This window comes from Staurois parvus, unplaced genomic scaffold (assembly GCF_062004578.1).
Source record: "Staurois parvus isolate SC_StPar_1 unplaced genomic scaffold, SC_StPar_1.0 ptg000586l, whole genome shotgun sequence".
Lineage (NCBI taxonomy): Eukaryota > Metazoa > Chordata > Amphibia > Anura > Ranidae > Staurois > Staurois parvus.
In genome coordinates, this window is record NW_028318382.1 from 5,046,246 (window position 1) to 5,063,224 (window position 16,979).

The 16,979-nt window shown below is 43.1% G+C and overlaps 1 protein-coding gene across 1 annotated transcript in view; it reads left to right on the top strand.

The window, feature by feature from the left end:
* LOC149450056 (zinc metalloproteinase-disintegrin-like berythractivase) overlaps positions 1 to 16,979 on the top strand; it is a 39,903-nt gene that overhangs the window by 17,738 nt on the left and 5,186 nt on the right. Inside the window, exons 4-7 of the mRNA XM_089692501.1 lie at positions 33 to 122; positions 599 to 791; positions 7,354 to 7,456; positions 12,383 to 12,527. Of these exons, the coding sequence (XP_089548627.1) occupies positions 33 to 122; positions 599 to 791; positions 7,354 to 7,456; positions 12,383 to 12,527 (531 nt within the window). The remainder of the gene's footprint in view (positions 1 to 32; positions 123 to 598; positions 792 to 7,353; positions 7,457 to 12,382; positions 12,528 to 16,979) is intronic.

The following is a 16,979-nucleotide window of genomic DNA, read 5'->3' on the forward strand; positions in this document are numbered from 1 at the left end:
GAGCACATTGAATGCTTTATTTTTCTTGTTAGGAATGCACCAATCCCTGCTGTAATGCCTCCACATGCAAGCTGAAACCAGGAGCTATATGTGCAGATGGGGAATGCTGTGAGGACTGTAAGGTGAGCGACAACATGTGAAAGCATCTGGCCCTCTAAATGCAAAAAACATGCACCAGTTACAAGTGTCTAGTGCCGTGGGATGAAACATCTTACAGGGGAACTCTCTACATTAATGCTGCACACAAGTGGCTCATCTCTGAGTCGGGGACCACCTTAATGTTTGATTCTTCAAATGAACGTATCCTCCGCCTGGTCCCTGACATTGTTGTGTTACTTCACTTTAACGTACGCAATAGACCCCACCCCAAATGTTGAAATGGCATTATATGTGAATGACAGATGGTGCTGAACGCTTCCATCCTCTCTTTTAGGTATGGTTGGGATTCCTATCATCCCTTTATTTTACTGGGACAATGCTGCCACAATGCTAGTTTATACCTGTTTTTCAGAGTATTCAAGTAGGTGATAATGCTGTTGAATAACACTGCAAGGGTCCTATGAAGGGTTAATGTGTATGAATTGTGATGTTACTACAGATTAGGAAAGCAGGAAGCGTGTGCCGACAGAGCCTTCATGATTGTGATCTTCCAGACAAGTGTGATGGGATATCTAATCTCTGCCTCGATTTGTTAAACAAAGATGGTATTTCCTGTATGAATGGCCAAGGTTATTGTCTTCATGGAAAGTGTCCAACAAAGAACAACCAATGCATTGACCTGTGGGGTTCAGGTAACTAACAGTGGCCATCATCTTCAATGTACTGTATGTGTGTCTTAAAAATATACACTGCTCAAAAAAATTAAAGGAACATTTTTAATCAGAGTATAGCATCAAGTCAGTTAAACTCCTGGGATATTGATCTGGTCAATTAAATAGCAGAGGGTTTTTTTAATCAGTTTCAGATGCTTTGGTGTTCATTAAATCAACAACAGGTGCACTAGATGGGCAACAATGAGACGACCCCCAAAACAAAAATGGTTTTACAGGTGGAGGCCACTGACATGTTTTCTCTACTCATCTTTTCTAACTGTTTTTTACTAGTTTTGCATTTTGTTAGGGTCAGTGTCACTACTGGTTGCATGAGGCGATACCTGGACCCTACAGAGGTTGCACAGACAGTCCAACTCCTCCAGGACGGCACATCAATTCATGCCATTGCCAGAAGGTTTGCTGTGTCTCTCAGCACAGTCTCAAGAGCATGGAGGAGATTCCAGGAGACAGGCAGTTACTCTAGGAGAGGTGGACAGGGCCATAGCAAGTACTTAACCCATCAGCAGGACTGGTATCTGCTCCTTTGTGCAAGGAGGAACAGGATGAGCACTGCCAGAGCCCTACAAAATGACCTCCAGCAGGCCACTGGTGTGAATGTCTCTGACAAAACAATCAGAAACAGACTTCATGAGGGTGACCTGAAGGGGCGACAACTTCTAGTGGGCCCTGTGCTCACTACCCGGCACTATAGAGCTCGACATACCATTGACACCAGAATTGGCAGGTCCGTCACTGGTGCCCTGTGCTTTTCACAGATGAGAGCAGGTTCACCCTGAGCACATGTGTGACAGACATGAAAGGGTCTGCAGAAGCCATGGAGAACATTATGCTGCCTGTAACATCGTTCAGCATGACCATTTTGGTGGTGGGTCAGTGATGGTCTGGGGAGGCATATCCATGGAGGGTCACACAGACTTCTACAGGGTAGACAATGGCACCCTGACTGGCATTAGGTATCGGGATGAAATCCTTGGACCCGTTGTCAGACCCTACACAGTTGCAGTGGGTCCTGTGTTCCTCCTGGTGCACAACAATGCCCAGCCTCATGTGGCGAGAGTATGCAGGCAGTTCCTGGAGGATGAAGGAACTGATACCATTGAATGGCCCCCATGCTTGTCTGTCCTAAATCCAGTAGAACACCTCTGGGATATCATGTTTTGGTCCATTCGCCGCTGCCAGGTTGCACCTTAGACTGTCCAGGAGCTCAGTGATGCCCTGGTCCAGATCTGGGAGGAAATACCCCAGGATACCATCCGTCATCTCATTAAGAGCATGCCCTGACATTGTCAGGCATGCATACAAGCACGTGTGGGCCATACAAGCTACTGAGTACCATTTTGAGTTGCAATGATAATTCAGCAAAATGGGCTAGCCTGCTGCATCATTTTTTCACTTTGATTTTCGGGGCGTCTTTGAATTCAGTCCTCTGTAGGTTGATCATTTTCATTTCCATCAAACAATGGGGCATCCTTACGTTCCTAACACATTACCCAATCCATATCAGTATAGATATCCAGTATAATATTTTTCCCCATTGAGATCTGATGTGTTTTCAAAGTGCTCCTTTAAGTTTTTTGAGCAGTGTACATACTAGGAAGGCACATTTTGCTAGCATAAACTTGTATTGACAAAGACAGTTGTGTACTGTAGGTAGAGTATATTTATACTGTATGATTAAATTCCAAATGTACAAAAAGAACTAGTGGAACTACAAGGTGTAGTATGTGCGAGCAGGTTTAAAGTGAAAACCTGTTTAATGATGTGTGACTGAAAAATCAATTGAAACAAATTAATGATCTTTCAATTGACAAATACAGGTCATTATAATCAGTTGACAGGTACAAGTGTTTTGATAAAAGAAAAAGACAATGCAATTTTTTAGAACAAGGTTTTCCAAGCTTCATTCAGTTGTGTACCATCATTGCCATACCAAAGTTGTATTGATGTTCTATTGATGAAGATAGTGGAAGAAAAATGAACAAAGAGAACCAAATGCTCTGCAGGAGTAACCACTCCTGTGGTAACCCACAAGACTCAGGAAATGAGTCAGCAGTAGACATTTGCGAAAATTGAAAATTTGATTTTTGGACGTTCAGATGTGTACAAATCTCTGAATGGGCATAGTAACGAATGTCAACTAATCTGAAAAAAAAGTTATAACTAAATTAATGAATACATTAGTACAGGAGATGCAGACATACTTCAGGCAGTATAGTATAGTACAGGAGATATTCTGCAGTGGCACTCAGTGTATAGAGATCAGGGTTGTTAGAGAGAGAATAGAACCTGGTGTATGGGCACTGGGCAGGAATAATCAGCCTGGCTGGTATACTTTAAGGCAGAGTGATACACTAAGAAGCTGGGCTCGCGATCACTGTCACTGACCTACTTCACACAATGTAGGTTTCTCTGGGTTCGCTATGCAGTGCACTCTGTCTGCCACCTCCAGCTCTCTTCACTTCCGATTTTCTATTCCCTACGGCCACGATGTGGACTGCGGACCCGCCCCTCCACTGAAGTCCCCAGGAGCGAAGCTGCCCGGAGCGGCTGTCACTGCCCTCATCGCCATGGGTCCACTCATTGGCCAAAGTCCTCTCAAAGCGCTGCATCAGCCTCCAACAGGGTTGTTATTTTTACTGCCTCTTCCGGGATTAAACTCCCCTGATGGCAGCCCTGGATGGTGTCACCCCTCTGGCAGGTGTCACCCAGGTGTGGCCCGCACCCCCATAACGATGCCACTGAGTCAGTGAAATAAGTAGTTTTCTTGTGTGAAGGAGTTATCACTTTTTACAACAATTTCTAAGCACACAGAGGAAAATGCCTCTTGTTGGCTAGGTATACAATACATGATATTCATATGCAATATATCATAGTTACTGGACTAAAGTAAAGACAAATATTACATTTTTATATTTACTGAACCAAAAAAAGAAAAAAATCTATAGAAAAACATTAATTATTCCTTTCAGGCCCAGAGTCCACAGACAGGAGCCTTCTGGGGGTGGATGCTGCCCAATGCAGCCATTTTTTGCTGCCACTTAGTAGCACAATGTTTACTATTGCTGAGTCTGCACTGTTGATGGGCAGCTTAGCTGCTGAGTCTGCCTTTGTGGCAGGCTCAGTGGCCAGGCAAGGAGTTCAGTATTGCTGAGCCTGTGATTTTATCAGTCTCAGTGTTACTTCACTGGGGGCGGAGGGTCCAATATGGCAGTATGATGGCATGCAACACTCTACGTGACGTGCCTCCATAAGTACCATCTGAGATGGCAGCCACAGTTGTTCTCATTGGTGGTACAGCACTCTCTGTGGACTAGACACAGTGTGGATATAAAGTTGCAAGAAAAAGTTTGTGAACCCCTTGGGATTACGTGGAGTTTTGCATGAATTGGGCATAAAATGTGCTCTGAACGTCATCTAAGTCACAACAATAGAAGAACACAGTCTGCTGAACATAATACTACACAAACATTAGATGTTGCCATGGTTTAATTGCACATAACATGTAAACATTCACAGTGCAGGGAGGAAAAAGTATGTGAACCTTTGGACTTAATAACTGGTTGACCCTCCTTTGGCAGCAATAACCTCAACCAAACGTTTCCTGTAGTTGCAGATCAGACCTGCACAATGATCTGGAGTCATTTTGGACCACTCCTCTTCACAAAACTGTTTCAGTGTAGCAATATTCTTGGGATGTCTGGTGTGAATCGCTCTCTTAAGGTCATGCCACAGCATTTCAATCCGGTTGAGGTCAGGACTCTGACTGGGCCACTCCAGAAGGCATATTCTGTGCTGTTGCAGCCATTGTTTTGTTGAATTACTTGTATGCTTTGGGTCATTGTCCTGTTGCATCACCCATCCTCTGCGGAGCTTCAGTTGGCAGAATGATGGTCGTACGTTTTCCTGAAAAATGTCTTGATACACTCTGGAATTCATTTTCCCATCAATGACAACAATCCGTCCAGGCCCCGAGGCAGCAAAGCAGCCCCAAACCATGATGCTCCCTCCGCCATGTTTTACAGTGCAGATGAGGTTTTGATGTTGGTGTGCTGTGCCTTTTTTTCTCCACACATAGTGTTGTGTGTTCTTCCCAAACAACTCAATCTTGGTTTCATCTGTCCACAGTATATTTTGCCAGTAGTGCTGTGGAACATTCAGGTGCTCTTATGCAAACTTCAAACGTGCTGCAATATTATTTTTGGACAGCAATGGCTTCCTCCATGGTGTCCTCCCATGTACTCCATTCTTGTTTAATGTTTTCCTTATTGTAGATGTGTCAACAAAAATGTTAGCATGTGCCAGAGATTTCTGTAGGTCTTTAGCTGACACTCTGAGATTCTTCTTTACCTCATGCAGCATTCTGCGCTGTGCTCTTGCAGTCATTTTTACAGGACGACCACGCCTAGGGAGAGTAGCAACAGTGCTAAACTTTCTCCATTTGTAGACAGTCTGTCTTACCGTGGACACATGAACATCAAGGCTTTTAGAGATACTTTTGTAACCCTTTCCAGCTTCATGCAAGTCAACAATTCTTGATCGTAGGTCTTCTGAGAGCTCTTTTCTGCGAGGCATGGTTCACATCAGACAGTGCTTCTTGAAACCAGTAAACCCAAAACAGGTGTGTGTTTTTTAAGGGCAGGACAGCTGTCAGCAACACATCCAATATCATCACACTGATTGGAGTCAAGGTTGGCTCACTCCTGGCTCCAATTAGCTCTGGGAGAAGTCATTAAGCTAGGGCCTCACATACTTTTTCCTCCCTGCACTTTGAATGTTATGTGCAATTAAACTATGGCAACATCTAATGTTTGTGTAGTATTATGTTCAGCAGACTGTGTTCTTCTATTGTTGTGACTTAGATTACGTTCAGAGCACATTTTAAACCCAATTTATGCAAAACTCCACGTAATCCCAAGGGGTTCACATACTTTTTCTTGCAACTGTATATCTAGTTGTGTATTTAGGTTTTGTGCTGCCCTAGGCAACACAAAAATCATCTGCCCCCACGGACACTGACCAACGCCCCCACCCTTTCCCCCTCCTGCGGAGAAGCCTGACATTGCCAACAACACCCCTGCCCCCCACCCGGGAGAGCCTTCCACTACTCCCCCCGCCAGCGATAGACAGATGCTCATCTTCACAGCTCCGGACATCCCGGACGAGAGTCAGGCTGTAAATACATCATCAAGCAGCCCGCAGCCTCTCTCGGATCCCACCTGATTCCCATGGTGCGTGTGTCCCTTCTTTCATTCCTTTTTCTGGGGGGAGGTGCTGCCCCCTAAAAAAAATGCTGCCCTAGGCAAGTGCCTTGTTTGCCTTGTGGTAAATACACCCCTGTATATATCATCTAAAAGATGCTAACATCTACACACACCGTGTTGGTTCTGCGAAGGTTTTATCTGAATAACATTCCCATTTTCTCCTTTTTTCTTTCCTAAATACTTTTATTTCCTCTCATGGCATTGCTTGTGATTGTTTTGTGGTGCAGCACTTACAACGCAATACTTTGGTGTTAAGATTCTATGGCAAACCAGTGGCGGATTACCAAACAGGCAGAGTAGGCACTGCCCTATGGCCAGCGAATCAAAATAATATTGATTTGATCTTGTAACAAAATTACAGCAACATTTTCCTAAATTGTTTACAAAAGACAGAAAATTAATCACCTCAAAGAAGCAAAAATTTTACAATAAAGACTCTTTAGAGAATAGACTGTATTAATATAATGTACCCAATAACAACTTAAAGTACATAAACCAAGGACATCAGGTTCACATTACATTTTGTCTTTAAAATGCTCATCTTTCAGCTGTCAGTTTGTAAAACATTTTGGTGCAACCTGCTTACGTGCAATGTACAGTAGTGATGGTCATCTCCATCTATTGGCCCACATGCACACTACTTAATTAACTAGAGCAACCTCCAGAAACCTATGAGGGGCGCTCCAAGGTTTCGAGTGCCTAGAGGCCTCCACAGAGCTTGATCCAGCACTGTGAAAAACCATATGCACCACATCAATGGCTGGATGGATGTGGCTTTGCTCACAATTGGTTATCAATATGAAAGAGAATTGTGAAAGGAGGACAACATTCCTGGATTCTGTTAAATTGGACAGGGCAAAATGTAAAAAACAAATCTCTAGGTTCTCAGCTACAGGATCACAATTTTTCAGGAAATTAAAAACATACCAGGTTCCTTCTTCTTAGATTTTTTTAACCTAAGAGTATCCACTCTGTAAAAGACTTCACTCAGTAGTGGCTGTGTATGAATTGTCACTGATGGCTATCTTAGGAAAACCCCTATCCACACCTCTATCCCCTGTAGGACAGTTAAATGGAGGTGTCAAAGGTATAAGGAGTGTTGAATAATCCAGTATAAATCCAGAGATGGTTTTCTTTCAGTGTTTTTTGTGAATTTCTTTAATTCTCTTTCGAATACAAGAGATGTGATTTTTGGCAGAGGTACAGTGGAATATTGCATTGTTTCTCTTTTGCTATCTCTTTCTTACTGTTTGTTTCAGATGCTGTTGTAGGTCCTGATGACTGCTTTTCCATCAACAAACAAGGTGTATATTATGGATACTGTACTCAGCTGGAGGGAAAATATCAACCATGTAGTCCTGAGTGAGTATATATAAATGCAGCTCATATTAAGGTGAAAAATGATACAGTCACAATATTTCAGTGCAGACTTGGTTATTTTACCCACTTGAACAGTCCAGGTTGAAGATGCCAGTGCTGTGCTGGCCAAGTACTAGAACCATGAAAGTAACATGTAGGATGTGAGACTATTAGCCCTGGATCACAATGAATGCGACTTTGAAATCACACTACTTCACTTGAAGTAATGCAATTTCAAAGCTGCAGATCAGTGTGATTTTTATCTTCGATTTCACTGTGGCTTGCAACTTCCCAATGAAATTGGAAAAAAGTAGTGCAGGAACAATTTTTAAATCGCGCTACTTCAAATCACACTGATTAACCACCTCCCGTCCGGCCGTTGTTTATAAATGGCCGGACGGTGGCACTGCAGGGTCACTCCCTGGGAGCGCGCACCACTGCGATCCAGTGCCCGCTGTGTCCTCCGGACACAGTGGAACATCGATCATCGGAAAGGACCTCTGTATGAGTTCCCGATCATGTGATCACTGATTGCCCAATCACTTGTGACATCATTGCTTACTACGTGTGAAATCTGTGAATGATCACAGGAGTCACATGGTACAAGGCTATTCACAACAGCCTTGTACCATGTGACAAGCTGTGACCAATCACAGCTCACTCAGTAGTTCTCAATGGCTGCAAGAATGCAGACAGAGAGAAAGAGAAATGATTGCTTCTACATCCTATCAGTGTAAAAAAAAAAAAAATCTTCATCACCCCCACAAGTAGTACAGTGTCACCATGGTGACACTGTACTGCTAGAGTGACAGTATGTAAAAAAAAAAACATAAATAATAAAAAAAATAAAATAAAAATGTAAAAAAATTATAATTTTTGGTTATAAACTAATTTGGCTTATATTTTTTCTTTTTACTAAAAAGATAACGGAATACATTTTGGCCAAGATTTATGATGAAATATTATTTATTTGCAAAATTTTATAAGAAAAACACTTTTTTTCAAAATTTTTGGACTTTTTCATTTACATAGCAAAAAAAATAAAAATCCCAGCAGTGAATAAATACCACCAAAATAAAGCTTTGTCTGTCTCAAAAAAATGGTAAAAAATTCATATGGGTACAGTGTTGCATGACCGTGCAATTGTCATTCAATGTGTGAAAGCTGAAAATTGCCCTGGACAGGAAGGGGGTAAAAGTGTCCGGACTAGAAGTGGTTAAGACAGTACCATAGAAATACATTAGATGCGACTTCAGGTATGTTGTGTAAATCGCATTTCGCACCTGAAGTCGCACTGGTGTGAACCAGGGCTTACTCTTTTGTGACCACAACCCAGGACAGGACATTTTTTCCTTTAGTATTTCTTGTCAACATTGACTGTACTATGTTCACTATTGTTGCTGTCATATGTTACTCTTTGTACATCTAAATTACCCAGGAGTCAGCTGTAAAGAAAAAAAAATTACATAGGAGGCTCTTTTACCAGATCACACAGAAACTCATTTTTCAAAGCATCCTCTATGGCTTGCCGAAAAGCTTAATGTAACTCTGATTTCTTTTTACATCTTCCTATAATAGGTGCCAACATGTCTCTGTGGCCTGCCATGCATCCAAAATGCACTACATTACAGCTGCACCACAATAAAAACGCAGGTTGAATATATCCTTACAAAAACTGTCCTATTGGTACACACACAGCAGAGATTCCAATTACTACACAGTTGCTACCATCACACAGGTGTAGCTTGCAAAGTGTTCAAAAGAAAGCTGCATACTAAGCCATGGTGCAGGTTGGTTGCGGGTGTGGGAATCACATCTGTTCCAGCACCCGCAACCAACCGCAGCTTAATCACACTGCAAAACGCATGGGGCTGCCACGCATTTCTGCCCGCAGCATGTTTGCGGGAGCGGGAACTGCAGGGAAATCACATGGTCGAAAAGACCATGCGGTTTCCCTGCGGTTGGGTTTTTAAAGGGTGCATGCACCTTTTTTTGTGCGGGAAACGTGGGCACAGCAATCCATTTGAATGTCTGCCACATGGCCCATAATAGTGTGAGCCGAGCCTTACAGTAACAAGCCCGCTGACATGACTGATTCCAGTAGGAGCATCGCATTCGGATCGTGATCATATTCAGGTGAACTTTGTGCTAAAACACCCAAGGGGCAGGGAATGAAAGCATAGGATATTCTTTCCTACTGCTGCTACTCTGTTCTAATGGCTGGCTGGTTGCAAGGACTTTCTAAATGATACAGTAAGAGACTGTGCTGAATCTAGTACAGTGGAGTGGCCGTTACAAGCTGCACTGCTCACTTGTGTGCCCTGGGACGTGACAGACTGACTGATGCCATTATCAGAGGGTTATCTTCCTTAACCATTTGCCCTCCAGAGGATTTACCCCCATTCCTGACCTTGCCATTTTATATACATTTGATACACCCAAATGAAATTTATGTCCTTTTTTTACCCACGAATAGAGCTTTCTTTTGGTGGTATTTGATCGCCTGTGTGGTTTTTATTTTTTGTGCTATTAAAAAAAAAATACCGACAATTTTGAGAAAAAAAACAAGTATTTTTGACTTTTTGCTATTAAACATGTCCAGTAAAAAAATGTAAAAAATTAGATTTCATAATAAATTTAGAACAAAAAGTATTCTGCTACATGTCTTTGCTAAAAAAAAAATCTCAATACGTGCAAATTAATTGGTTTATGTGAAAGTTATAGCGTCTACAAATGGCGGTATATATACTGGAATTTTTCTTTTATACTAGTAATAGTGGCAATCAGTGACTTATAGCGGGACTGTGGGACTGTGACGGGCATTCTGACACTAGGAGGAATTGACTAACTGCCACTAACATCCCCAGTGACACTAATACAGTGATCATTGCTTATAAAAAGCACTGACACTGTACTAATGGCACTGGGCAAGAAGGGGTTAACATCTGGGGCGATCAAAGAGTTAACTGTGTGTTGTTTTACTAGGTGCTTTGTGTGTGTTTTACTGTGTCAGTACATTGCTTTGTTTTGCTCTGCTATGCAGAGCAATACAAGGCAGTGTGGTGGACCTCAAAAGGTAAATGGTATGTGAGCGCACTACTATTAGCAGCTATGCATGATAGGTAACCAAATAAAACCTGTAAATCAGAATAAAACAACGTAGTGCAGCGTTAAAAAGAATACATCTAATAAGGTGCCTTTATGATAGAGTAAAGTTTATGGATAAATGATCATAAAATCTAAATGTTCCAAAAGTGCTCTGAAGGTGCTTGTTTCAAAGATATTCCACTGCTTGTGCATATGGTAATAATATAATTGTGCACTCACCCGATGCGCAACTTAAATGCGCATATAAATATGGGTATAGATGTCCTCTCAATGGGATCACGGTAGAACAGATGATAGGTGATCTTCCCTCTGAAGGGTAAGTGGCACAATGGGCAATTCCAGGGCTTAACGTTGATCCAAGACAGCCAGAGGTCCCTTGCAGGGTTTGGTGGGTGCAGTTTCCTGGGTAAACAGGAGATCCCCTATCTGGGTACTGGGATGGACCTTGAATGGGCTTCCTCTCATGGTAAATTTGACCACACTCAGTCTGGACCCGGCGGCGCTCAGCTCGGGTTGGAACTCTCCATCTCCTCCGATCCCAGAGAGGGGATCTCCTGTTTACCCAGGAAACTGCACCCACCAAACCCTGCAGGGGACCTCTGGCTGTCCTGGATCAATGTTAAGCCCTGGAATTGCCTGTTGTGCCACTTACCCTTCAGAGGGAGGATCACCTATCATCTGTTCTACCCTGATCCCATTGAAAGGACATCTATGCCCATATTTATATGCGCATTTAAGTTGCGCATCTGGTGAGTGTGCAATTTTATTGTTACCATCTGCACAAGCACCGGAATATCTTTGAAACAAGCACCTTCAGAGCACTTTTGTCACTTTTGGAACATTTAGATTTTATGATCATTTATCCATGAACTTTACTCTATTAGTGTGCTGGAACTGACAGAGGAGAGACCTGTATTGTTTACATACAGTTCTCTCCCTCATCAGTGATACTTGTTGATCGCCGGGTGCTGGCGGGGAATTACCGGCCGTGACCCGGCGATCAACAGCTAAAGCCGTCAATGGTGGCGCGGGTGGAGCGTGTGTGCGGCATGCTCACGCCCCCTACCCGGAGATGCGAAACCACGTATATATGTGATTTTGTGCAGCCCTGCCGCCCTGTAGCAGTATTTCTGCTATAGGGCGGCAGGCAAGCGGTTAAAGGAGACCGCTGCTGAGGAAAAGAAGTTATGACCCTTTCCTTTTGTAAGATATCATAATGCCTGTGTGTTGCCTATAACTTAAACAGCCACAGTTTTTGGTGAGTGTTGGTTATAATGTTGGAAAAGTGTATGAAAGGATCTGCACCATTTGGATATTATTCAAAGGAGCCACACTTACACTTTTTCTAGAATCATGTTTATTTTTGCATACAGCCTGTTTAACGGACTTGTAGTGTGACATGTTGCTGAACAGAGTTGTATGCATAAATTTATACACAAATTTTTGTAACTAAAAAGGAACAGTGCTTATTTATCATAACCTTCTTCATTGGAGGTATAACTCCTTTTGTGGTTTTCATTTACACGTGTGTATGTCATGCTTTTGTTGTTTTTCACATTTCCTTGTTCTGAGTCCTTGCACTACTTTATTGTATTTTTTTACTGGGAAGGGTTTGGCATGTTGGCCTTTAGAGCTAGCTGCTGTTTTCTCTGTTTTTCCACTTAGCGCTGGCTAGCCGTGAGTCCCTTTCACTGAAACTTAAGGGCTCATTCATTACACTCTCTTACCAAATAAGTCTGCTAATATATGTTGTATCAACACAGTAAAATGTTTGGTTATTTTTAGAAATAATATACAGTAAAGATCCTTGTCTCCTGTTAGGAATATAAATTGTGGTGTTCTCTTCTGCTATCGTGGAACGTTATTTCCTAAAGGCTATAACAGAAGAGTCACAGTGGGTTCCTGCAAGGTTGTCGTGGACCCAGCTGGAATGATATTGAATGGAACAAAGTGCGGAGAAGAGAAGGTGAGTACAAGCAGCCTTTCTACACCTGTCATCTTTAATTGCTGTTTTTGGAATTCAAAAATCAAGCAGAGTTATAGGGTTCAAAAACACTGCCATCTGTGTGGTTCTCAGAATGTCTGCCTTAAAGGATCAGTTCACCTTTTAACACATAATAATAAATACACATTTTTTGCAGGTAAATAAATGTGCATTTATTATTTTTTGTTTGTGGAGCCTCTAAAGTAGGTCTCTCCCTGACCTATCAGTATATCTACTTGCTCATACATCCAAGACAAGCAAGCAGATACTACTGACAGGAATAAGCAATGAGCTTGTCCATTGAAAACTACAAGCCGATAGTCACAAAGGCTGCCGGAACTTGTAGTTTTCGCATTCACAGAATGCTGTGAATGAGTGATGCGGCCGAGTGGGCGGAGTTTGCACGGCCACATCTTTTTGGACAGCTAGCGATGGGGGAGAAAATTCCCCACTAGATGTCACAGCAGGGAGTGGTGAGGAGCAGGGGCCGATCTGATCGTAATATGTCACACGCTACACTCTGAATATGGGTGTAACATGTAACATGTTACGAAAGATGAATTTGTCCTTTAATATTTAGAGTGGCCCGAGTACCCAGTTCAAGATTTTCCCACTTCCTTGCTTTTGCATTCAGAAAGCTTTACTTCTGACTCTAAAAGAAGAGATCAAAGCATGGCTTGTTGTGGTATGTACAGTATTTCATAGTTCTGTGCAGGGTAGATCTAGTTATTACCAAAACCTATATATAATTAGTACATGCCTCAGGTATGAATAATAACAGAAGTAATCTTTGTGTTTTTTTGTATTTCAATAGAGCTGTACTTCTTGGTATGGGGGAGCATGTGACTTCCCCCTTTGTGATCGTGCTTGGGCAGAAGGCCAATCACCAGGCCAAAACACTGTCCTACTGCCCTCCCCTTGTCTAAGCTCTGACTCCAGAGCTTATACAGACAAGGATATAGTGGGGAGAAGGTGACGAGGGAGTGTAGCTTGGTATGTATAAGTGCCGGGGGGGGGGAGATATGTGCAGACACTGCCAGTGTCTCTGTGAAGTGAAGTCCAACTCTGACCAAAACAATTATCTTATTTGTTTTGGATTTTATAGAGAAGGGTAAAAACCTATGTCATACTTTTATTATTATCTGTGAAAGAGACTTTCCACAATGGGATCACAGGCAAAAAAAAAGCCTGACAGGAACAGTTTTTTGCTAAAAAGTGAGGGAGGTGGATCAATGCACTATTTATGTTTTTAGTTTTTTGGTTTTTTTTATCACTTTATTGGAAGTGTACAAAGTGAACACTTCACCTCCAGTGCCATCCAGTGTGCTGCAGAAAAATGACATTGATTCAGTGCGGAAAAAGGCCAGTACCCACACATAGTTTGAATGAGCCCTCATTATTTCTCTAACTAAACGTGGCGCCTTCCTAGTTTGGAGTGGACTGCTGAGTGGATTTAGTCTGTGGACTCTGCTCTGTTACTTCCCCCTGTCTTCTAGAGATTTCTGGAACATAGTGGGAGGAAGGACAAAGTCTGCAGATTGGGTGTTTGTGGGTCCCTGGTGGGTGTGCCTGGAGGGTGAAGGAGAGGGCCATGGGTAGTCTGGGGCCTGGGGAGAAGGGGGTAGAGGGTTCCTGGGTCCAGTTCTACAGGAGTAGACCCCTGTTGAAGGGCTCTGCCCCCTTGGGCAGAAGTCTGGAAGAAAGTCAGCCTGAGAAAACAGGCTTAGCTGGGGGGCCTATTTGCAAGTCCAGTCCAAAGATCTAGTTTCGTCAGGAGGAAGAGCATGGGATAGAGCCTAGAGGAAGCTGTGGGAAAGAGCACAAGGTTTCCAGAGGCGGTGCGAGTCTACATTTCCCTCACTAGGAAGAGTCTGGTGATATCGACAGGATCGATGATCCTGTGGCTAAGTGAGTACAAGACCCCAATGCTGCAAGTGTGACAGTGTGGAGCTTTGAGACTCTGGGAAGAATCACAGACAGCTTAGAGATCCTGTGGGACATTACTTTGTGAAAGTGCTGCCGCAGTTGTGCTATACAGCTGGGAGTTGTACAGTGCAGCCAGAAGTTGTGCAAAACCACCAAGAGTTGTCAGAGCAGCCAGAAGTTAAGAGGACTTCAAGTTGTCTAGTTTTATGGTTCTGAGGTATCACATGCTCCCTATCCAAGGTTATCATTCCCCAATAAAAACACAAAAAGAAACCTCCAGAGAATGATATTTGAGCTAGTGGAAGAAAGGCAGAAATGCTGTTTGCCCAGCTGTGTGTGCTCTGGGAAGAGGGGGGAGGGGGATAGGACTTAAATCACCAGCGACTCTTTAGAGGGTGTGCTACATAAACAATAAATACACTATATGGCCAAAAGTATTGGGATGCCTGCCATTACATGCACATGAACTTTAATGGCATCCCAGTCTTAGTCCGTAGGGTTCAATATTGAGTTGGCCCACCTTTTGCAGCTATACCAGCTTCAACTCTTCTGGTAAGGCTGTCCATGAGGTTTAGGAATGTGTCTACGGGAATGTTTGACCATTCTTCCAGAAGCACATTTGTGAGGTTAGGCACTGATCTCGGATGAGAAGGCCTGGCTCACAGTCTCCACTCTAATTCATCCCAAGGGTGTTCTACTGGGTTGAGGTCAGGATTCTGTGCAGGCCAGTCATGTTCCTCCATCCCAAACTCGCTCATCCATGTCTTTATGGACCTTGCTTTGTGCACTGGTGCACAGCCATGTTGGAACAGGAAGGGGCCATCTCCAAACTGTTCCCACAAGGTTGGGAGCATGAAATTGTCCAAAATATCTTGACATGCTGACAACTTAAGAATAGCCTTCACTGGAACGAAGGGGCCAAGCCCATCCCCTGAAAAACAACTCCACACCATAATCCCCCCTCCACCAAACTTCACACTTCACACTGACAATGCAGTCAGGTAAGTACCATTCTCTTGGCAACCGCCAAACCCAGGCACGTCCATTGGATTGCCAGAGAAGCATAATTTGTCACTCCAGAGAACAGGTCTCCAGTGCTCTAGAGAAGGGGTCTCCAAACTATGGCCCTCCAGGTATTGAGGAACTGCAAGTCTCATGAGGCCTTGCAAGACTCTGACAACCAAAGGCAAGACTTCCAGAGGCATGATGGGACTTTTAGTACTTCAACAGCTGGAAGGCCATAGTTTGGAGACCCCAGGTCTAGAGTCCAGTGGCATCGTGATTTATACCACTGCATCCAACACTTTGCATTACACTTGGTGATATAAGGCTTGGATGCAGCTGCTCGGCCATGGAAACCCATGTAAGCTCTTATCCTACGAGTTTTACAGGGTGGGTGGAGAGGCCAGATAGAGAAAGGCCAGATAGAGGGAAAAGAGAAAAAAGAGAGGGGGGGAGGACCCAACACTCCCCACCCCCCCCCCCCCCTCCAGCAACCACCACCCCCCCCCCACTCTATCTATCTCCTTCTAGAAAATTGTTGCCATTTCTCTTCTTCTAACCTTACAATCTCTTTGCCCCCTTCAAACCACCCTGCTATTTCCAGAGTCTGTAATTCTAGTTTTACACAAAAGTCTCTTAGGTCTTCTGGGAATCTCAGTCTTGCCGATTTCTTGTCTTTCCACCCGATCAGGCAAGCAGGGAATCCCAAATTATAATGAACATTTTTGTTCCTCATCTGTTCTAATAGTTCCTCATCTGTTCAGAGATCTTCTTCTGACAAGTGTCTCCTGTGCTATATCTGTGAAAATTTGCAACTTTGTTTCTCAATATTTTATCTCTGATGTCCCTCGTAACTTCTTCCATATGATTTCTTTATCTTCATCAAAATGGAGCTGGACTATCAAATCCCTTGGGTTATCTGATGTAACTCTTTGGGATCTCCTTATCCTGTGCTCTCTCTCTATTTTCAGTTGTTCTGTCTCTCCTCTTCCTAATATTGGGTTGAACAGTCTTCTCATAGTAACCCATAGATCTTCTCCTTGAGACACTTCTGGTAAGCCTCTGATCCTTAGGTTATTCCTTCTTTCTCGATTTTCCTGATCTTCTAGTTTATTAATAACAATCTCTCCTCTCTTCTGCCACTTGCACGTCTAGTTTGTTAATTTCTTGGGCTTGTTTCTCTACTTTCCCTCCTGTTTCTTCCACTCGTGACAGAACTTGTCCCATTTCGTGGTGTAAAACCACCGTTTCACTTTTTATGAAGTTCTCAAGTTTAGCAAACATTTCAACCATTTCCTATTTTGTAGGCATTTGTAGCCTTATTTCCTGCTCCTCCATATTGCTTTTTCCCCTTTCGCTCTCCAACTTTGAAAATTCTTTCAACTGATTCCTGTCCGATGTCTCCAAAGACAATCTCATTTGATCTCCTGTGCAATTTGCTTCACCATGACTTTCTGCAGTTTGTTTCTCTGGGCTTTTTTTCATGCAAAGGCATATACTTCTTTA